This window comes from Mustela nigripes, chromosome 2 (genome assembly GCF_022355385.1).
Source record: "Mustela nigripes isolate SB6536 chromosome 2, MUSNIG.SB6536, whole genome shotgun sequence".
Classification (NCBI taxonomy): domain Eukaryota; kingdom Metazoa; phylum Chordata; class Mammalia; order Carnivora; family Mustelidae; genus Mustela; species Mustela nigripes.
In genome coordinates, this window is record NC_081558.1 from 92945617 (window position 1) to 92968626 (window position 23010).

At 36.3% G+C, this 23010-nt stretch overlaps 1 protein-coding gene across 3 annotated transcripts in view; it reads right to left on the bottom strand.

Moving 5' to 3' along the window:
* STAG1 (STAG1 cohesin complex component) overlaps nucleotides 1-23010 on the bottom strand; it is a 428530-nt gene that overhangs the window by 142213 nt on the left and 263307 nt on the right. For all 3 annotated transcript variants that reach the window (XM_059390978.1, XM_059390976.1, XM_059390977.1), the window contains 2 exons: nucleotides 13384-13535; nucleotides 11103-11176 (listed from right to left, as the gene is read on the bottom strand). In XM_059390978.1, coding sequence (XP_059246961.1) covers nucleotides 11103-11176; nucleotides 13384-13535 — 226 coding nt within the window. The remainder of the gene's footprint in view (nucleotides 1-11102; nucleotides 11177-13383; nucleotides 13536-23010) is intronic.

The window sequence follows — 23010 nt, forward strand, 5'->3', positions numbered from 1 at the left end:
TGTTTCTAGGAATTCGTCCATTTCTTCCAGATTGCCCAGTTTGTTAGCATATAATTTTTTCTAATATTCTCTAATGATTATTTGTATTTCTGTGGTGTTGGTTGTGATCTTTCCTCCTTCATTTGTGAATTTATTTGGGTGTGCGGTCTTTTCCATTTTGTAACTCTGGCTAGGGGTTTATCAATTTTTTAAAAAAATCAGCTCTTAGTTCTGTTGATCTGTTCTACTGTATTTTTGTTTCTCTATCATTTATTTCTGCTCCATTCTTTACTATTTCTCTGCTTCTGCTGGCTTTGGGCTTTATTTGCTGTTCCTCTTTTAGTACCTTTAGGTGTAAGGTTAGTTGCATATTTGAGAATTTTCTTGCTTTTTGATGTAGGCTTGTGTTGCAGTATACTTCATTCTTAGGACTCACTTTGCTGCAACCCAAAGATTTGACTGTTATGTTTTCATTTTCATTTCTTTTCATGCACTTTTTAAAATTTCTTGATTTCCTGATTAACTCATTCATTCCTTAGTAGGATGTTCTTCAATCTCCACGTATTTGTGGTCTTTCCAAATTTTTTCTTGTGTTTGACTTCAAGTTTCATAGTATTTTGGTCTGAAAATATGCATAGAATGTTCATTATCCTTTTGTACTTACTCAGAGCTGATTTGTGAGCCAGTATGTGATTTATCCTAGAGAATGTTGTAAGTGCACTCTATAACAATGTGTTCTGCTGCTCTAGGATTAAATGTTCTGAATGTATCTATTAAGTCCATCTGGTAGAGTGTGTCTTTCAAAGCCCTTGTTTCCTTCTTGATTTTCTGCTTAGAAGACCTGTTCATCTAACACCCTATTGCTGTAAGTAGGGTGTTGAAGCCCCCTACCATTAGTGTATTATTATCAATGAGTATCTTTATGTTTGTTATTAGTTGATTGATATATTTGCATGCTCCCAAATTGAGAGCATATATACATATAATTTTTAGATCTTCTTGATGGACAGACCCCTTAATTATGAAACAATGCCCTTCTATATCTCTTCTTACAGTCCTTGCTTTAAAATCTGGTTTATCTGATATAAATATGGCTACTCAGGCTTTCTGTTTATGTCCATCAGCATGACAGATTATTCTCCCTTCGCTCACTTTCAACCTGCAGGTGTCTTTAGGTATGAATCTCTCTCTGTCTTTTTTTCCAAATATGGTCCACACCCAGGGTACAGCCCAACACAGGACCTGCACTCACAACTGTGAAATTAAAAATCACATGCTCAACTGACTGAGCCACCCAGGCACTCCCTAAAATGCATTTCTTGTAGGTGGCATATAGACTGGTCTTATTTTTTATCTGGTATCCTTTGTCTTTTAATTGGAGAATTTAAGGGCGCCTGGATGGCTCAGTGGGTTAAGCCGCTGCCTTCAGCTCAGGTCATGATCTCAGAGTCCTGGGATCGAGTCCCGCATGGGGCTCTCTGCTCAGCAGAGAGCCTGCTTCCCTCTCTCTCTCTCTGCCTGCCTCTCCATCTACTTGTGATTTCTCTCTGTCAAATAAATAAATAAAATCTTTAAAAAAAAAAATTGGAGAATTTAGTCTATTTACATTCAGAGTGATTACTTAAAGATATGAATTTAGTGCCATTCTACTATTTGTAAAGATGGTGCTTCTGCTGATGTTCTGTTCCTTTCTAGTCTGTTACTTTTGTTCTTTCTCCCCCCACTAAGAGATTCCTCTCTAATATTTCTTGTAAGACTGGTTTAGGGGCCACAAACTCCTTTAGTTCTTGTTAGTCTAGGAGCCTCTTTATCTCTCGTTCTATTCTGAGTGATAGCCGTGCTGAATACATTATTTTTGGCTGCGTATTTCCCCCATTAGGTGTAAGGTTCAGTATACTGAATTCAGTATACTGAATATATTCTGCCATTTTCCCCTGGCCTGCCACAGTCCTGTGGACAGATGTGCTTCAAACCTAGCATGGCTTCCCTTGTAGGTTAAGGATATTTTTAACGTGTTGCTTTCAGGACTCTGTCTTTGTATATGTATTTTGTGAATTTAGCTATGATATATTTAAGTGATGGCCAGCTTTTGTTGAATTTAATAGGACTTCTCTGTGCTGCTTGGATTTTGATGTCTGTGTCATTCCCCAGATTAGGAAAGTTTTCAGCTATAATTTGCTCAAATAAACCTTCTGCCCCTTTTTCTCTTTCTTCACCTTCTGGGACATCTATGATATGAATGCTATTACATTTTAAGAAGTCACTTAGTTTCCTGAGTCTTCCTTTGTGATCCAATACCCTCATCACTTCAGTTTCATTATTTTCCATAATTTTATCTTTTATGTCACAGATTTAGTCCTCTGATTCATCCACCCTCATTGTTATGACATCTATTTGGGTTTGGACATTAGTTATAGCATTTTAAATTTTGGCTTGACTAGATTTTTGGTTGCTTATCTCTGCAGTAAGTGATTCTCTAGTGTCTTCCATACTTTTTTCAAGCTGAGCTAGTATCTTATAATTGTTGTTTTAAATTCTAGTTCAAATATTATTTGTATCTGTATTAATTAAATCCCTGGCCATTACTTCTACTTCCTGTTCTTTCTTCTTGGGTGAATTCCTCCATCTTGTCATTTTCTTCAGGAAAACAAATCTAGATCCTAGGAGTGTTTTGTTCTGCATGTTAAAGAAAGCTAGATCTTGGGGGTGCCTGGGTGGCTCAGTGGGTTAAAGCCTCTGCCTTCGGCTCAGGTCATGATCCCAGGGTAATGGGATCGAGCCCCATATAGGGCTCTCTGCTCAGTGGGGAGCCTGCTTCCCCTTCTCTCTCTCTGCCTGCCTCTCTGCCTACTTGTGATCTCTGTCTGCCAAATCAATCAATCAATCTATCTATCTTTTTAAAAAATTTTTTAAAAAATAAAAAAATTAAAAAAAAAAAGAAAGAAAGCTAGATCCAAAAGATACAATTAATATACATACAAAAATATGGGTGCCTGAGTGACTCAGTCGGCTCCACGTCTGACTTCAGCTCAGGTTATGATCTCGGGGTCCTAGGACCAAGCCCTGCACTGGACTCCCTGCTCAGTGGGGGAGTCTACTTTTCCCTCTCCCTCTGCCCCTCAATCCTACTCACGCTTTCTCAAATAAGTAAAATCTTTTTTTTTTTTTTAGATTTTATTTATTTATTTGACAGACAGATTGTAAGTAGGCAAGAGAGGCAGGCAGGGAGAGAGAGGAGAAAGCAGGCTCTCTGCAGAGCAGAGAGCCCGAGGTGGGGCTCGATTCCAGGACCCTGGGATCATGACCTGAGCCAAAAGCAGAGGCTTTAACCCACTGAGCCACCCAGGTGCCCCTCAAATAAATAAAATTTTAAGAAAAATGTTTTCATCACAAGAAAAAACATTAAAAAAATTGTTTAATGCAAATTAAAAAGATTAAGAAAATTTTAAAAATAGGTCTTTCATTCATTTTTGTATATGGTGTAAAAATATGGTCCAGTTTCATTCTTCTCCATGTCGTTGCCCAGTTTTCCCAACACCATTTGTTGAAGAGACTGTCCTTTTTCTGCTGGATAGTCTTTCCTGCCTTGTTGAAGGTTAGCTGACCACAGAGTTAAGGGTCCACTTCTGGGTTCTGATGATCTATGTGCCTGTTTTTGTGCCAGTACTATACTGTCTTGTTGATTATAGCTTTGTAATATACCTCGAAGTCCAGAATTGTGATGCCACCAGCTTTGGTTTTGTTTTTCAATATTCCTCTGGCTATTTGGATTTTTTTCTGGTTCCATACAAATTTTAGGATTATTTGTTCCAGCTTTGTAAAAAACTTGATGGTATTTTGGTCTTATGTAAACATTGCTCTAGGCAGCAAAAACATTTTAACAATATTTGTTCTTCCAATCCATGATCATCGAATGTTTCTCCATTACTTTGTGTCTTCCTCAATTTCCTTCATGAGTGTTCTAACAAACCAAGAATGGGAGAAGATATTTGCAAATGTCCTATCAGATAAAGGGCTAGTAACCAAAATCTATGAAGAACTTCTCAAACTCGACACCCAAAGAACAAATGATCTAATTGAGAAATGGGCAGAAAACATTTCTCCAAAGAAGATAATACAAATGGCCAAGAGAAACATAAAAAATCGTCAACATCACTCAACATTAGAAAAATACAGAGGTGCCTGGGTGGCTCAGTGGGTTAAGCCTCTGCCTTCGGCTCAGGTCATGATCTCAGGGTCCTGGGATTAAGCCCCACAACAGTCTCTCTGTTCAGCGGGGAGCCTGCTTCCCCCTCTCTCTCTACCTGCCTCTCTGCCTACTTGTGATCTCTCTCTGTCAAATAAATAAATATTAAAAAAAAAAAAAAGAAAAATACAAATCAAAATCCAGAAGATACTATCTCATACCGGTCAGAATGGCCAAAATTAACAAGTCAGGAAAGGACAGATGTTGGCAAGGATACAGAGAAAGGGGAAATCTCTTACACTGTGTAAGGGAATGCAAGCTGGTGTAGCCACTCTGGAAAACAGTATGGAGGTTCTTCAATAAGCTGAAAATAGAGCTTACCTACCCTAGTTGAACAACTGCACTACTTGGTATTTATCCCAAAGACAGAAATGTAATGATCTGAAGGGGTATCTGTACCCTAGTGTTTACAGTAGCCAAACTATGGAAACTGGCCAAGTGTCAACAACTGATGAATAAAGACGACACAGACACACACACACACACACACACACACACACACACACACATATATGGAATACTAGTCAGCCATCAAAAAGATGAAATCTTGGGGCGCCTGGGTGGCTCAGTGGATTAAGCTGCTGCCTTCGGCTCAGGTCATGATCTCAGGGTCCTGGGATCAGAGTCCCACATCAGGCTCTCTGCTCAGCGGGGAGCCTGCTTCCTCCTCTCTCTCTGCCTGCCTCTCTGCCTACTTGTGACCTCTCTCTGTCAAATAAATAAAAAAAAAGATGAAATCTTGCCATTTGCAATGACATGGTATTACGCTAAATGAAGTCAATCAGAGAAAGGCAATTATCATATAACCTTACTCATATATGGAACTTAAGAAACATAACAGAGGATCATAGGGGAAGGAAGGAAAGAAATATAAGAAGAAATTAGAAACAGGTACAAACCATAAGACTCTCTTTACCAAAGGAAACAAGCTGAGGGTTGGTGGAGAGGAGGAGGTGGCGGGGGGGGGGGGAATGGGGTAACTAGGTGATGGACATTAAGGAAGGCATGTGATATAATGAGCACGAAAGACTGAAGAATCAATGAACTCTACCTTTGAAATTAATACTACACTGCATGTTAATTAATTGAATTTAAACAAACAAAAAAAAAGGAAGCTAGATCCTATCGTTCCCAAAGCTAAAGCTTTCTAGCACTCTATGATCAACAGACTTCAGATGGGTAGGGGTTTTGTGCTGGTCTTTTCAAGGAGGGGCTCGATACTCTGGATTCTCAGGGGGACTTGACCTAGTAAAGATGCACTTGTAGAATTGTGGGGGTGTGTGTGCAGGATTTGGTTTACATGACTCAGGCCTCCCTTTGGTGGCGCTGTTTTTCTCACTGAGGTTGGTTAGTGCTTGTGGGTGTGGGGTGGAAATGGTGTTACCCTGTTGTCTCAGGAGAGCAGAGCTCAAGCCAGCTACTCCTCAGGAAGCCCTTATAGAGGAGCAAACAATCACCCCTCCTGTGTCCCCAGGTTCCATCAGATCCCATCAGTCTCTCTTTGCCTGAGCTCTCCACATGTCAGCCGGCACCACACTCTTGTGTTTTACCTCAGGTGAAGTTGTGTTTTAAAACCCCAAACTTCAGGGACGCCTGGGTGGCTCAGTTGGTTAAGCCTCTGCCTTCGGCTCAGGTCATGATCCCAGCGTCCTGGGATCGAGTCCCACATTGGGCTCCTTGCTCAGCAGGGAGCCTGCTTCTCCCTCTGCCTCTGCCTGCCATTCTGTCTGCCTGTGCTCGCTCTCTCCGCCTCTCTCTCTGATAAATAAATAAATTCTTTAAAAAAAAAAAAGGGGGGTTCAGAGACCACCCTCCCTCCCCCAGGCAGGGACCTGTGCTGATCTGGAGGAGGGTCTTGTGCTGTGGCCAGTGCTGGCTGGTCCCAGAAAATAGTCAGCTGAACACGCAGTAGTTAGGAGTTTATGGTAAGCTGGAGCACAAACCTGGAGCCAAGGTTTGTTGCTCTGATCTGGTGTCTTTGTTCCTATGTTGGGGAAGGGGGCAGATCAATGGCACCTGTACCAAATGTACTCCAAGTAGGGAAACTTTCTCTCTGTGTGACCTAGGGTATCCTCAGATTATGCTGCCTACTCATGGGTCTCTGCCCTCCCTCCCTACAGAAGCACCACTAAGGCAGGCATGACTCTGTGATGGCAGGCTTCTAAAACTTCAGATTTTACGCTCTGCTGCTTATAATACCATGTAGTAGTCTCCATAAGCAGGGATCCCTCCCCCCTGCAGCACCCATAGTTCCTATATCCCCCAAATCAACTCTTCAGAGTTCCTACCTTCCATAATTCTACTTGTAAGACTTGCAGTTTTGTTCTCTCAGTCCTCAGATTAATTTCTTGAGTGTTCATAATGATTTGATATTTATCTATCTATGTTCAAGGGAGGAGGCAAGCTTAAGGTTCCCCTATTCCTCCACCGTCTTAACAACTCCTCCCCAAATCTCAATTTTTAAGAAAAATAAATACAATTGATACAAGAGATGTGAAACCACAAATATTATAAACAACTTTATGCTGACAGTTGTGGGATATAATTTAATAACTTGGATCAATGTATCATTTTCTTGTAATATATAAAATGAACAGCCTTGTATCTATTAAAGAAATTTATTTTGCACTTAAAAACATCCTTATAATGAAAATTCTAGGTCACAATGGTATAATACCTATCTGAAGAAAAATAGTAACAATACTATTAAACTCTTCCAGAAAATTAAAAAGGAGAAAATACACTGCAAATCATTAAAAAAAGCCAGCATTACCGTGGTTCAAAAGCAGTCAGAGACATTTGATAAAAACAAAAAAGTTAAGAGATATATCTCTCTTGAGCAAAGAAGCAAAATTCTTAGGAAAATTCAGGAAATCATATGCAACAATATATAGAAAGAATAATACAACAGGACTATGAGGAATTTATCTCAAGAATTTAAGGCTAACATTTGAAATTCAACTAACTTGATTCATATTAATAGTCTTAGAGAAGAAAAACTGCATATACTGATCTCAACAGATGTAGAAAAGCATCTGACAAAATTCAAGACCCATTTCTAATTAAAAACCTCAGAAAAAGAATAGAAGGGAAATTTCCTCAACGTGATAAAGGGCATCTATGAAAAACTTACATTTAACAGTCTTAATGATGAAAGACTTTTTGCTTAGTGAAAAAAGTCAAATAAAGACAAAAATAACAAAAATCAGGAGCACATATTGTACAATTCCATTTTTATGAAATCCTTAAAAGTGTAAACAAATCAGTTAGCAAATCAAGAACTGCTTAAGGATGGAAGTGGGGGAGACTGGCAAGGTTGGGAGGAATTACAAAATGGCAAGAGAAAATTTCTGAGGATGATGGATATATTCATTATCTTGCCTGTAGTAGTTTTAAAACTACACACACACACACACACACACACACACACACACACATACATCAAAACTCATCAACTTACGCACTTCACTCTTGTCTGATACCAACTCTTTTTGTATTTCTGGGCCCAATTTGAATACGGGGCATGGGTTTCCCCTCCGTGCACGCGCACGCGCAGGCGCGCACACACACACACACACACACACACACACCAATAGTACCTGCTAGTTTCTGAGAATTCATCTCAATTCTGACACTCTCTACCTAAACACAGCATCAGATTCCACAGAAAAAGGGCTCAGTCCTACAAGACTGTCCTCTACTCCCCCAATTTAGATGGCAGTCTGAAGCCCAGGCTTTTGTCACCTATGCTTCTGACCCGTGGGCTACAGATTGGAGGTTCCAACCACCTGCTCCTTAGGTTTGTTTTTGTTTTTTGTTTAAGATTTATTTAAGAGGGAAAGACAGAGAGAACACAAGAGCAAGCAGAAGGGAGAGAGAATTACCAGTGGACTCTGTGCTGACTATAGAGCCTAACTCAATCTCACCACTATGAAATCACCCTGAACCAAAACCAAGAGTCAGATGCTTAACCAACTATGCCACCCAGGCAACCTCTCCTTAGATTCTTTTAATATGCTAGAGTGGCTCACAGAATTCAGGGAAACAATTAGTCACATTTACCAATTCATTAAAGGATATGATAAAGAATTTGAATCAACAGTCAGATTAAGAGATACATAAGGCAATGCACAGGAAAGGTGAACAGAGCTTTTAAGCCCTCTTCAGGTGTGTTATTCTCCTCGCATCTATATTTGTTCAACAACCCAGAAGCTCTCTGAACCCAATCCTACAGGTCTTTATGGAGGCTTCACTGCTTCATTATTAACTATGTCACAGCAAACAGCTGATTCAATCTCCAGCCCTCCTCCACTCCTCAGAGCCTGGGGGTAGGACTGAAAGTTCCAAATGACCAAATATGTATTTCTTATAAATAACTATATCACATCGTGTAATTTGTTTTATGTAAATTAAACCTCTACCAAGTTGTAATTAAAAAAAAAAAAAAGACTGCATGACAGGTATGTGGAAGAACTTTTATTTTTAAAAATTAATTTTTCAGGGGGTACCTGCGTGGCTCAGGCAGTTCATGATCTCAGGGTCCTGGGATCAGGTTTCCTGCTCAACAGGCAGTCTTCTTCTCCGTCTCCCTACTCTTATGTACACTCACTCTCTCAAAAATAATTAAAATTTTTTAACAATTCAAAAAATTAATTTTTCAATAATTCATAGAATGTGTAGTTTATGCATAAAAGAGGATATTAAACTCTAAATATTCCATACTCGAAGTAAAGGCGTTGGCTCTATTTTTTTTTAAGGTGAAATAAAGTAGTTTTCAGATAAACAAAAATTAGAATAGGCTGAAGTAAAATGGTAACAGAAACTCAAGTATGAGAGCTGAATATAGTAAATTTGTAAATATAAACAGTTCTGTTTTCTTATTTTTAAGTTTCCTAAAAAGACAGGTGGTTTTTACTTTTTTAATTGGTTGAAATATTTGCCCAAATTGCAGATATCTCCAACTTTAAGATGTGTGTGTGGGGGGAGGTATGTGTCCCTCTCAGGTTGTACAGTCTCTCTCAGTATCTTTTTTAAAATCAGTTATTGAACAGAATTTCCCGGTGTATTTTCATCTTCCAGGTTTTTTCCTAAAAGTTCCATTACCCATTAAGGAGGTTCAGTGCAAGTTTATTAAACTTGCCTAAATTTCCTAATAATATGGAAGATAACCACAAATTACTAGATAACAAACAACTATTTTCTGGGTTGTTGAGTAGCGCACCGTATTTTTTTTCCTTCTTGCTTTTTGATCCTCTTCACTCATTTCTCCCACCCATCCTGACTCGGGCAAGCACCAATCTGTTCTCTATATCTATGATCTTGCTTTATTGTTTCAAGAGTCCATATATATCACAATATTTATCTTTTTCTGCCTGACTTATTTTACTTAGCATAATGCTCTTAAGTTCCATCCATATTGTTGCAAATGGCAAGATCTCATTTTTTTTTTAAGATTTTATTTATTTATTTGAGAGAATGAGTGAGAGAGAGCACGAGAGAGGAGAAGGTCGGAGGGAGAAGCAGACTCCCCAAGGAGCTGGGAGCCCGATGCGGAACCTGACTCTGGAAGTCCGGGATCATGACCTGAGCCGAAGGCAGTCGCTCAACCGAGCCACCCAGGCGCCCAAGATCTCATTATTTTTTAATGGCTGAATAATATTCCATTGTATATATACAAGCACATATACAATTTCTTTATCCACTCCTCCATCTATTAGTTGTTTGTATATCTTGGCTGAAATAAATAATGTTGCAAAGAACACAGGGGTGCATATATCTTTTTGAGTTAATGTTTTATTCTTCTTTGAATCAATACCAAGATCAAAACATCTTTTTATGTTTTGAATTAAAACAAAATGTTTAAGTTAAAATATCAAAATTACATTTTTTCTTTTTTAAAAAATAGATTTCCTTGTTTTAACTAACTTCAAATTAACTGGCCAGTTAAAATCTCAAATGTGTCTAAAAATAGTTCTTCTATTTATTATCTGTGTCTATCTACCTAAACATATCATATCCTATCGTGCCTAATTAACAGAAAGTAATGAGTATATGTATATGATTCATTCATTGTGAAATACGCTGTTCAATAATGTATCAGTAATCTTTTTTTTTTTTTTAAGATTTTATATTTTATTTATTTGACAGAGAGAAATCACAAGTAGATGGAGAGGCAGGCAGAGAGAGAGAGAGAGAGAGAGGGAAGCAGGCTCCCTGCTGAGCAGAGAGCCCGATGCGGGACTCGATCCCAGGACCTTGAGATCATGACCTGAGCCGAAGGCAGTGGCTTAACCCACTGAGCCACCCAGGCGCCCAATAATGTATCAGTAATCTTAAAATTCAGAGGAAGATATACTAAACTTGTTTGTCCTGCAATATGACAAGAATACTTTGTAAATGCTTTGTTTCTATTTTCATCTGTATAGCTGAAGGTACAGAAGAGCTCTTGATTATTTACAGAGGTGCCCTTTTCTGTCACAGAGCTATTTTTAAAAGACTGTTGGGTTAATCTGACCACAGAACAAGATGAGTATCACAGGCATGAAGTAGGGTATTAATTTTTTTTTCAAATACCAAGACAATCACATTTTCCTAAGGCCATATTAACTTTATAATATCATATTAATTACTATTCCATTAGTACAAATGTAAGTACATTGAATGCCTCTGTATATGTTCTGAATTTGCAAGTGTGGTAGTGATACAATTTCCTTCGCAACAACAGTATGATATTTATTTAGCCTTTATAGACAAAACTATTTACTGGAAAACAAAGCAAGTAATTAGGGAGTTTCATATTTTTATAATTACCTAGTACTACAAAGAAGCAATCAATTATTTAAGTGAAAAATCTAGAGTGATTTATAAAATTCCTTACCGGTATCTATGAACAAATATACCCTTAAAAATAGAGTTCATCATATTTTCAATTTCATCCTGGTTTTCCTGTAGCTGAAATGAAAAGAAAAAAATTAAATCCTGATTTTATCTGAAATGTACAGTTTCAGTTATTTTTAATTACTGGTTCTTCTCATTCTTGGTAATTATCAATGCTTTTTCTAACTTATTATTCAACAGATAATCAGAAATTACAAGTACTCTTGTATTACTTCAACAGCTGTTATACCGACTTTAGAACCTCTTTGTCTCTCTTTACATATACACGCAATGACTAACAAGGAGTGGTGTGGCTAACTGTGGCCAGATTCCAATCCCCAAAATATGACCTGCTTTGGGAAAAAGCTTCAATTTCTATACCTCTTCCAACAAAGTCAGGTCCCTGGCTTGTTTTGCCTCTCTTGGTAATAGGTCAGCCTTAATTATGATATTTGCCACTGTAAAAGAAACTTACTATTCTATCTGAAGTATCCAAAGAGTACTCTCCAAATGTTTAGTCCATAACTAAGAGTAGGCCAAGTTCCCAATATAGATGGCAAGCAAAAGATAGGAAGGATCTTTGCCATTAGTGATGGAATGCAGCAACACAATTAAACAGTTCAGCAATGATAAAAAATTCAGGCAATATTACTGATTAGAATTAAAGCTTGAGCTTATTCATTGCTCAACAGGAATAATAGCACTGATACAAAATTATATCCCAAGTGGTATTTCTTATTATACTTTGTTCTGTGGCAATACTCAGTGAAGTATTTGCTTTTAGGCGCGCCTCAGTGTCTCAGTTGGTTAAGTGGCTGCCCTCGGCTCAGGTCATGATCCCAGGGTCCTGGGATCCAGTCCTGTATCGGGCTCCCTGTTCAGTGGAGAGCTTGCTTCTCCCTCTCCCTGCTGCTCTGCCTACTTGTGCTCTTTCTCTCTCTGTCAAATAAATAAACAAATCTTTAAAAAAAAAAAAAAAAAAGGAAATATTTGCTTTTATTACATATAGGAATGTGAGAACAAAATACTTTCTGACTTACTCTTTTGCTGTATGCTTTATTTTAGGTTTATGGAAATAAGATTGGGAATACTTACATATTAAACCATCAAATTACTGTATCATACTGTAAGTTTTAAAAATTACTTTTGCTGTATTTGTTACATAAAAAATTAATTCATAAGAGGCATACAGTTTGGTTAGTAGTACTTACTGATGCACAATTCCAAAATTTACTTTCACAATATTTCAAGTGTGGTATGTATAATTTTAACTGTGTTCCTTAGAAATCCATATAATGGAAGTCCTGATGCCCTAGTACACCTCAAACCTTACTTGAAAATAGGATTGTGGCAAAAGTAATTAGTTCAGATGGTGTCATTCTAGAGTAGGGTGGGCCTCCAATCCAAGATGATTGGTATCTTTAAAGAAAGGATAAATTTAGAGACAAACACACATAAAGTCATGGAGAAACTGGAGTTATCTTCAACTTCTAGCTTGCAAAACTGTGAGACGATAAATTTCTGTTCTGTAAGCCACTCAGTTTGTGGTATCTGTGATAGCAATCTTAACACCCTCATACAGTATGGGCAATAATTTAGGCATAGGTTTGCTGTTTCCTAATGTCTATTATAACCCATTATTCATTGATAATTTATATGCAGCAATATGGTATTATTCTTTTTTCAAGTTAAAATACAGACTAATACTCTAGATTTAAAATTTTTATTTCCTAATGGGCAAATAAAATTGTTACCTACTAAAAAGCCAGTTTGAAACACTTTCAGCATACATATGGAAATTTCAGTATAAACCTGGAACCAACCTTATTCATAGGAATGCCTTATTTATTAACTAATAAATAGTCTTTGGCTTTCTTTTGGGAATGCAGCTTCGCTGATCCCCAGCTCTGACCTTAGTATTTATTAAGTTTCCTGAACTCATACCCTGATATCCTCAGTTACCTAACCCCCAGACTATCTTCTTTCGAAAGGAGGACTGTTTTAGGATTTTCTTCTCCAGATATAATTAGTTAAGATGGGGTCATTCTGGAGTAAGGTGGGCTCCAAATCCAGTATGATTGGTGTCTTTAAAGAAAGAATAAATATAGAGACAGACACACCTGAAAGTCATAGGAGAAAGCACTCAGACAGCACTCAGATAATCACTGGCTGAACCTTCCAGGTTAATTTGAAAAGTATGAGATTACATAATCTAATTTATATAAATAAGATTTAAAATACACATACACCTTTTTATAGAGAATACAAAACATGAAACTTACCTCTTTGCGTTTCTGAAGAAGTAACTCCAACCTTTCATTGGCTCTCTTCCCAATCATTTTATTTCTCTCAGCTTCATATTGTCTTTGTGTATTATCCTGATGAATACTGAGGTTTAAGGCAACATTCACCAATGCAGTCATGAGCTTCATGGCTATGAAATAAAGGAATATTATGGTATTCACCCGTTAATCAGACCTTCATCCGTAAGATTACAAATTTATAATGGAAACGGATGAAAGAAAGAAACTAGTCAGTTTCTATGTTTACAACTCAGTCACAATAAAAAAAAGAAACTTACTTTATAGAAATAAAGTCATCATCTTAGGCTGCAAGATAATTTTCTTTGCCTCAGTGTCTCTATAGCTTGGCTCATTGGCATTTCCCACTTAAAAACAGCCTCAAACTAACTATCAGCAAGAAAGATTTAACAACCCCTCGGGCGCCTGGGTGGCTCAGTGGGTTAAGCCGCTGCCTTCGGCTCAGGTCATGATCTCGGGGTCCTGGGATCGAGTCCCGCATTGGGGGGGGTCTCTTCTCAGCAGGGAGCCTGCTTCCCTCTCTCTCTGCCTGCCTCTCCATCTACTTGTGATTTCTCTCTGTCAAATAAAAAAAAACAACCCCTCTTCTCCACCCTCAAATATGCTTACTTTAGTGAGGAGATACTAAGCAAGCCTATTAGAACTCTATTCTGACCACAAATTCTGTGTATATACAATTGCTTCTTTAATACCTTTAACTCAGACACTTCAAAGATACCTTCGATGTTTACAATCAATTCATGATCTTTACCCAGAAAGACGGCTCTCTGCCTACTGTTCCTCACCTCAGTGGATGGCATAACCTCCAAACTCTGAAATACAGAGCCTACCAAACTCATTAATTAAAAATGTACACTGTGAACTTCTGGTTGACCTATTTTTCCCACAGTGTCAATGTACTTTTAAATGTTCACTTATATTTGCAAATCTTTAACTATTTTCAAACTTCTATTTCAAGTCATCTGAGAAACAGGTATGACACAAACCTTAAACTTTTCTCTATTCATATTTATTTTCATTATTGAAATGGTGATAGTGTAGAAAATATCGGTAAAGGAATAAGAGTTTGTGCAACTAAAGTAACTTCCCTTTTTTTTCTTCTAGGTTATTTATCTGCAAATATGAATGAATGTACATTAAGAATAAATGAAATGATCAGTGTTTTGGAATACTGATCTACTTATCTGCAAACATATCCATAACTATATATGAACATGCATTTCTCTTAAAACTTCACTATTTCCCTTTAATTACACACATAAATATACAGAATACTATCTGTATCTATCATCTATGCACACTTAAAATTTGCCAACCTGAAAATATTTGAATTTGCCAACTCCATTTTAATAGTGATTACTGCCTTAAAATGTAAAACAAGATGTAAACAAATGTATTTAAGTTAGTGTCCACTTAAAATACACTTAATAAAAATTTTTTTTCCTAATATACAGTGTCTCAATATAGTAAACTAAGAAACAGTCTTTCAAAATACAGGCTAATGATTCTACAACGTTTTATACATTGTCAATAGGATATTTGATGCTACTATGAAAGTTAAAAGTACTTTTTAAATTAATCTGTATAAAAAAGGAGAATAGCTCAAAGATAGGAGGGATATACGGCATTCACCTTACTCAAGTTAGGATAATAGTGTAACAGAGTTTGCCCTGAGCATACAAAATCATACCCAATGGAGCTTAATTCAGTACATACTTCTAGATCCCCAAAACAAAATGACTTGGAAGTTAAGGAGTCAGAAAGCATTAAGATTAATACCAAGCTGGTCGGAATTCACTAGTGGAAGCCAAGACACAGGTTTTATTCAATTTAAAGACCTTTGCTTTTGGGGAGCCTGGGTGGCTCAGCTTATGCCTTTGGCTAAGGTCATGATCTTGGGGTCCTGCGATCAAACCCTGCATTGGACTCTCTACTCAGCTGGCAGTCTGCTTCTCCTTCTCCCTCTGCCCCTCCTCCCAACTTTCACATGCATGGGCACTCTTTCTCTCTCCCAAATAAATGAAATCTTTTTTTAAACAAAGAGACTTTTGCTTTTAGCTATATATCTCCTCGTGAACCCAAATCCCAAACTTCAACGGCCATTGTAATTAACCTCTTCCCATCCTAGATGTATAAACATAAAAAATCAACATACTAGAACAGAAAAGCAAATGATCCATAAATTTTCACAGAAGTATTAGATAGGAGAGAGCACTGCTTATTCTCTGCAAAAACTTAAACTTTGCTGAATTTTCATTTCACATACCAACATTTTAGCAATTAAAATTATCAAAAAGAGAATTCTAAAAAAATTGTTAAAGACAGATTTACTTATTTATTTTTTAATGTATGTATGTATGTATGTATGAATGTAGACAGAGAGAGAGAAAGACAGCCAGAGAGGGAACATAAGCAGGTAGAGTAGGAGAAGGAGAAGTAGGCTTCCTGCTGAGCAGGGAACCTGACGTGGGGCTTGATCCTAGAACCCTGGGATCATGACCTGAGCCAAAGGCAGATGCTTAATGCCTGAGCCACCCAGGCGCCCTGAGACTTCTAATTTAATGATACAGACATAACATCGGAATTGTGATGTCTGAGTCCATTGAAAAAGGCTCCCTCCAGCATAGAGGGAGCACCAATTTAATTCTTCTGATATTACTAAAGGAACTATTTTAAAAATTAATAATCCTACAAGAATTCTGCCTGGATTCTGTGCCACTGTCTTTGAAGCAGCTTCTCCTTGTTTACCAAAGAGAAAAATACTTCCTTTAGGCTTCAAATTTTAAATGCCAACTACAGAATGGCAAACTTGTTTTAGTGTTGTACTACCCATAATATGGTCCACAAATGGGTGCAGACAACGAACAGTCAGTTAACAGCTTATTATCAGTACAAACATGAAAGTAAGCTTTTAGAAACTTTTATAACAATCTGACAGTGATCTCATGTCTATTGACTTTAATATTAAAATGATACTGAGAAACATATACTTCAGTTTATTGCATTTCACAAAACTATTAGGTTGTGACAGACTGGTAATTAAAAAACTAGCCTTTTACCACAGAGAGTTCAATAAACAGTTATTTAGTGCTTCTACAGTTATTTATCAATCCAATATGTATTTGGCACTGTTCTACATATTAGAAGTACAAGAGTGAATGAGACAAGAGAGTACCGACTCTCATAATTATATTCTAGGATGGAGCGACAGCAAACAATTACAGAATATACAAATGAAAAAAGTTAATGAAAAATCTATAAGGAAAAATACAGTATAATTTTTTAAAAATATTTTTTAAAAAATCATAAAATATGATTTTTAAAATATGATAAAATAATAAAAAATATGATTAAAACGTTAGAGAGTAAAAAGTGTAGTCAGGCAGCCTGTGACTGTGACTTTGCAGAGCTCACATATGAGATTAAGTGAGGGAATGAGCATGTGATCATATGACAGAACAGTGCTCCAGGTAGAGGGAGTAAAAGGTACAGAGGTTATGAGATAAAATGTTATAAGGAGAGTACTCATAAGAGAGCAAGGGATTTAGTGTGGCTGAAACACAGTAACAGGAAGTAAGGGTAAGGAAGAAATCAAGAGGCCAGGTTATAAAAGTTCTACTAGGATCTAGTTAGAACTCAGGAATTAAATTTAAATGAGGAAAGACCCACTGGAAAATACGATGTGAATGGCAAACAGTCTGATTTAGATTTAAAACTGCTGTGTGAACAGTTTACAGAAGAGTAAAAGTGGAAGAAAGGCAACCACATGGAAGAACACTGAAAGCTGAAAATTATTTTGCCACAAGTTTACAATGATTCTCAAGTTGTTGGATTTGAGCAGCTCACTACAGCAATGCAGGCTGAGAATAAAGTGCCTGCAATAGGTAGAGAGATTCTGAAGGTAGAGCTTAAAAAAAAAAAAAAAACCATGATAGATTATAATGTAGTAAATAAGATAAAAAGAAAAGGCAAGGATAACTAAAAAGCTTTGTGCTTATTAGGTATCTAAGTGGAAATATCCAATAGCTATACATCTGGAAGCCATCACCAAAGACATTGTTCTTTAGAGCCTAAAAACTAGACAGTACATCCATCCAATGAATAACTATTCAGCCATTAGAAAAAACGAGGCATAATTTTTGTGCTGAAAAGAAAAGCCCACCAAGATATTTGTTGATTAAAAAAAAAGCAAGATGCCCGTCAGTTTGTATATTATGCTATCATTTATGCAAAAAGAAGGAATGTGCTATTTATTTTTATGTATCAGTCACTCTTCTAAGCTCTTTACACATACTTATCATATATCTCACAACTCTGTCAAGTGTATTTTAAATGTTCCTTTTGTACACAGAAGAAAACTGAGCCCCAGATTAGCTATGAGACTTGCCAGTTACATAGCCAGTAACTGGCAGAGACAGAATATGATTACAGGCAGTCGTGCTCCATAGTCCAAGTTCTTAGGCACTACACCATAATGCCTCTCACTGAGTATGTTATGTGTTATTATATTCATAATCTTCAGAAAAAATATATGAGACTGGCAACTGGTTGTCTTCAGGGAAGAGAATTTGATGGCTGAGAGCCATGGGTGGAAGAATGACATTTTACCACAGAGTTTTTTATTTTGAATTTTAAATCATATGACTATATTACCTCTTCCACTATCATTATTTTTTGATAAAAATAATAAAACTATGGAATTGGTTTTTACTTTACGCACTAAGGAGTGAATAAAGACAGAAAAGATTAAAGGGTCTAAAGATTGAGTTTTGAGATAGTTCAATATTTACAGTTTAGCTTTCTAAGAAGCACTGTGACTGTGTATTCCAGAAACAAGTGAAGATAGAGATTCAAGAAGGAAGAAGTATCTATGTCTACTGAAAGAGAAAAGATGACATCTGGGAGATTCCCTGTGATTTGGACAGTAAGAAGGTAATTGTGGACAAATCAAGAGCAGAAATAGAAAACTGATTGGAATGGGTTTAAAACAGAATAGGAGGAGAGTAAGAGAGTGAATAGAAACAGTTGAGATTTATCATAAAGAAAATGTAGGGAATGTAGCTAGAAGGGCACGAGGAAACAAGGGGGGTTGTAATCGTCAATCTTATATGTCAACCTGGCTGGGCTACAGTATCCAGTTATTTAATCAAATGCTAATCCAGGCATTAACATGAAGGTATTTTGTAGACATGGTTACCATCTACAGTCAGTTGGTTTTAAGCAGAAGAAATTAGCCTCAATGTGGTGGGTTTCATCTAGTTACTTGACTACTTTAAGAACAAAATACTGAAGTTTCCTGGAGAAGCAATTTCTGCCTCAGGACTGTACAACTCCAGCCTATTTCTAGCCTGCTGTTCTACCCTACAGATTTCAAATTTGCCAGCTCCCACAATTGTGTGAGCCAACTCCTTGAAATAAAACTCCCTCTCCTCAAATATATCTTGGTATATACATATATACAAGATAGACATATCTGGGTATGTATATGTGTGTGTGTATCAGGAAGTAAGTATATTCTATTGGTTCTGTGTCTCTGGAGAGCCTTAATCAAGAGAGAATGTTTCTAAAGATAAGAGCTAACAGAGTATATTAGTATAATGATAAGAATTATCTCATATTAAGTGGGGAAACTAAAGTCAGTAAACAATCCGAAGAGCAACGTTCTTGAGGTGGAGACCAGGGGTCAGATCTATTAGACAAGAGTAAGGACCAACCTTAGAGGTAACTGTAATAGAAAAAGTAGAGTATAGGGGTACAGCTGCACCTGGATAAGTAGGTTTAAGCCTTGAAGAATTCTCTGTTGTCTCTATTAAGGAAGCAAAAACAATCAGCTAAGTGTGAAAAAAAGAGAACAGGAGGTGTTACAAGTTTGAGAAGAAGGTATGAAATAATTTTGTAACAAAGTAGGAATATCTATGTAGTAGAATAACAGGGCTGCTAGGCAACATTAAAGTCCCACTTATGAGAAAAATCTAGTCTAGCCAATATGATTATGTGTTTTTCTTCAGTCACTTTCAGATGCTCTGGTGCAGGTATGGAGCAGTATGGGGAGGACAGGGTTTTCCAAGGAGGTATGATGGAGGGAAAAAAGAAGCAAGGATATTGAGGGTATGAAGAAGGACATGATTATAATAAATCAGGATGAAAGGATTTAAGCTAGGAAAGTGCAGGAAGTAAAGATATGAAGGGTGTGAAGAACACTAAAAATATATATCAAAGGATTTAAAGTTCCAACAGAAGAAAAACTATACTGGAATTGGGAACATAAAAGAAAAACACTGAAACAAGAAGTGGTTACTGGCAAATATAATGGTTGAAATTAAGATTGTAGACTCTTTTAATCAATATCCAACAATTTACATTTATGTGTTCCTAAATATAAAAGTGAAAACTAAAACACTTCATTGATATTTAAGATAGTTAGTATACTTTTGAAAACCATCACTGTACTACATAGAAATATGTTTGATAATGGGACAAACTATGTTTTTAAAAGAGGGGTGATTTAATTCATTTAGTTTTAAAAAACTTATTTTCACAAATACAAAGGATTGTAATAGACATCCACTTTCCAAATGATCAAGGGTTTTTAAAAATTTTTAATTTTATATTTAAGTAAACTCTGTGCCCAATATGCGGCTTGAGTTCAAACCCCGAGATCAAGAGTTACATGCTCTACTTACTGAGCCAGCCAGTACCCAAAAATGACAGAGATTTAACCAATTCCTCTATCTCTTAAAAACCCAACCAAAATAACAAAGAAAAAACAAATTTCATCTTCAATAAATTAAGAAAAATACTTGTAAACCCAAACCATAATATATTAATATATGTACATGGGAAGCAGAAGGATGAGCAGAGTGTACAAATCAAACCAAATTGTCAAAAAAGGAATTACAATTATGTGTATCTAAAAGAAAAATTAAAAAATGATTTTGCTCTGCAGAACCCAGAAGTGTTCAGGAATTACAAATAAGAGGTTCCACAGAAGATGGAGGGAGGTAAGGTCTCAAAAGAGTATTATTTCAATGTTTGTACAATAAATAATTAAAACCTTAAGCCTCTACTCCTACTTAGGCAGTCAAGGAATTTTTCCACCACACACCAATCTTGGAAGCCCAGAAAGTTTACTCTCTCAATAAAATGAGCCAGAAACTTGGAATTATCAGATACAGGAGAGGGATACATGTGAAGTACAGACTGCGCTGGATGCTGTTTCACCCTGCCCAATTCCCGAATGGTAAAGAGCAACTAAACTTAAGCAGATTGAAAGATCTTTCTTTAAAGAAGGTAAACTTCCCTGGGGAAAATAACTATGAATACTGATGGTTTAGGGTCTATAATGAAAACTATAGTTTTTACAATGAAAACTATGGTTTTTACAATGAAAATTATAGTTACTAAAGGAACTATAGCCGATGACAGGACTGTCTTACAGCGAAGCTCACCAAAGAAGACACAGACCCACTGCCTCATCCTGTCAAACACAACACATTCTCCCCTCTCTCTCTACCTCCCTGCGTCCCACGTCCTCCCTTCTCTGATAATTGCCTTTTCAGTGTCTCACTCAGCAAGAGTAGAGAACCAAGAAACAAATATTTGAGGTAGGTTTCCAGCATGAAAGAGAAGGATAAGAGCAGGGATCAGAAGAGTAGGGAGCTGAAAAAAAACTTCAGAGTAATAATTAACATTATCAAAGAGATAAGAGAAGACATTAAATCCATGAAACAATGTTTAAAAAAAGACCAACCTCAAGAGACTAACAACCAAGCAATGGATATTCAACAAAGAGTGCCAAGCATAATGAATGGGAAAAAAATACATATACACATCAGGGTATATCACCATGATATTTCAAAACACCAAGAAAAGAAAAAATTTTAAAGCATCCAAAGACAAGAAACAGGATCAGAATCCGAAGTTGAAACAGCATTGGACTTCTCAGGAGAAAACACTGGAAACTAAACTTTCTTTCTTTGAAGAAATTTAAGCATAAGGATGTAATTACTTTTCAGGCATGTAAAATCACAAATACATACTTCCCCCAAACCCCTTATCAAAGAATAGGCTAACTAAAAAGGAGAGAATAAATTAAGAAAGAAAGCAAAAGATGACAGGGACTCCAAAAAAAGACAAGGGATCTAAATGATGGTAGAAAAGTTAAATAATTTAAAGGACATCTTGATTGTAGAAAATGAACCTGCCATATCAGACATGATTATAAATAATCAAAAGCACAAAAAATGCATGCTACAAAATTGATACTATTATTTGTTTTAAAATTTAAAAAATCCTCATGAATATGCATATGAGAAAAAAACTTAAAAGAAATAACAAACATGTTCTGGGCACAATGATGAGGTAGTATAATTATGGTTAATTTTTATTTTTGTACTTTTCTCCTTTTCTCAATACTCTATAATAATCAGTATAGTAATTTTATATGCACAGAAAATGTTTAATGTACAATATGGATATGTTAGTGAAAAGCATACAAAAAGTTTTCTCAATTTCTCTGCCTTCTTTAGAACTAAGCAAAGTAAGCTTTGTCATTCTATTTTAGTTAGAATATCAGACAATTACTAAGTGATTTGTAAATGTTAAGCATTTAACATGAACTCACTGAAGCTTTATATTCCTATGTGTCAGGACTATTAGTATTAATAGTATACAGGATTAATAGTATACAGAGGAAAAAAGTGAGGCGCAGAAGTTATTTGTCTAAGCTCAAAAGCTAATGAATAAAAGATATGCAATGTTTGTAGAGTGATTTTAAAATCATGATTTCTTTATAAAAGCAGGCCCCCAAAAGAAAGCTAATTTTCATACTTGATAAAGAAAGAGATAGATCTAAAAAAAGAAAAAAAAGGTTCTTTGAACAAGAAAACTTAACAAATTTCTATAGATACCTACATTTACATATTGGAAATAAATATTTAAAAATTTACATAATTGCATTTTATAGGTAAAGTTATAGATGGCATTCCTGAATCTGGTAATTATTGAGCATTAATCCCATGAGAACCCTAAAGTCTACTCTATACAAATCCTGGAAAACTGCAAGTAGAGAAGAAAACTTCTCTAGAGAAGTACGAAAAACAAAAGTGATAGAGAAAAACAAAAAAAAAAAGCAACAGTAATAGTATAAAGCAATGAGAAAGACTTTAGAAGAATTTTTAAAAAAGAAACAAAAAAAAAATGAAGAAGAGATTATCTACACTTTACAGTCCATTTTTTGATGATGCCCGATTGACCTAAATTTTTCAAGCCCTAACCACAGAAACCAAAAATATTCTGTCTATTCAAGAGTTACAAAATACTTAATTGAATTTAATAAATAGAATGTGGGATCTATGAGCTAAAAAATAAGTAAAATGAAAACACATGCTATTAGTTTTCTTTTTTTTTTTTTTAATTTTTTATTTTTTATAAACATATATTTTTATCCCCAGGGGTACAGGTCTGTGAATCACCAGGTTTACACACTTCACAGCACTCACCAAATCACATCCCCTCCCCAATGTCCATAATCCCACCCCCTTCCCCCAAACCCCCTCCCCCCGGCAACCCTCAGTTTGTTTTGTGAGA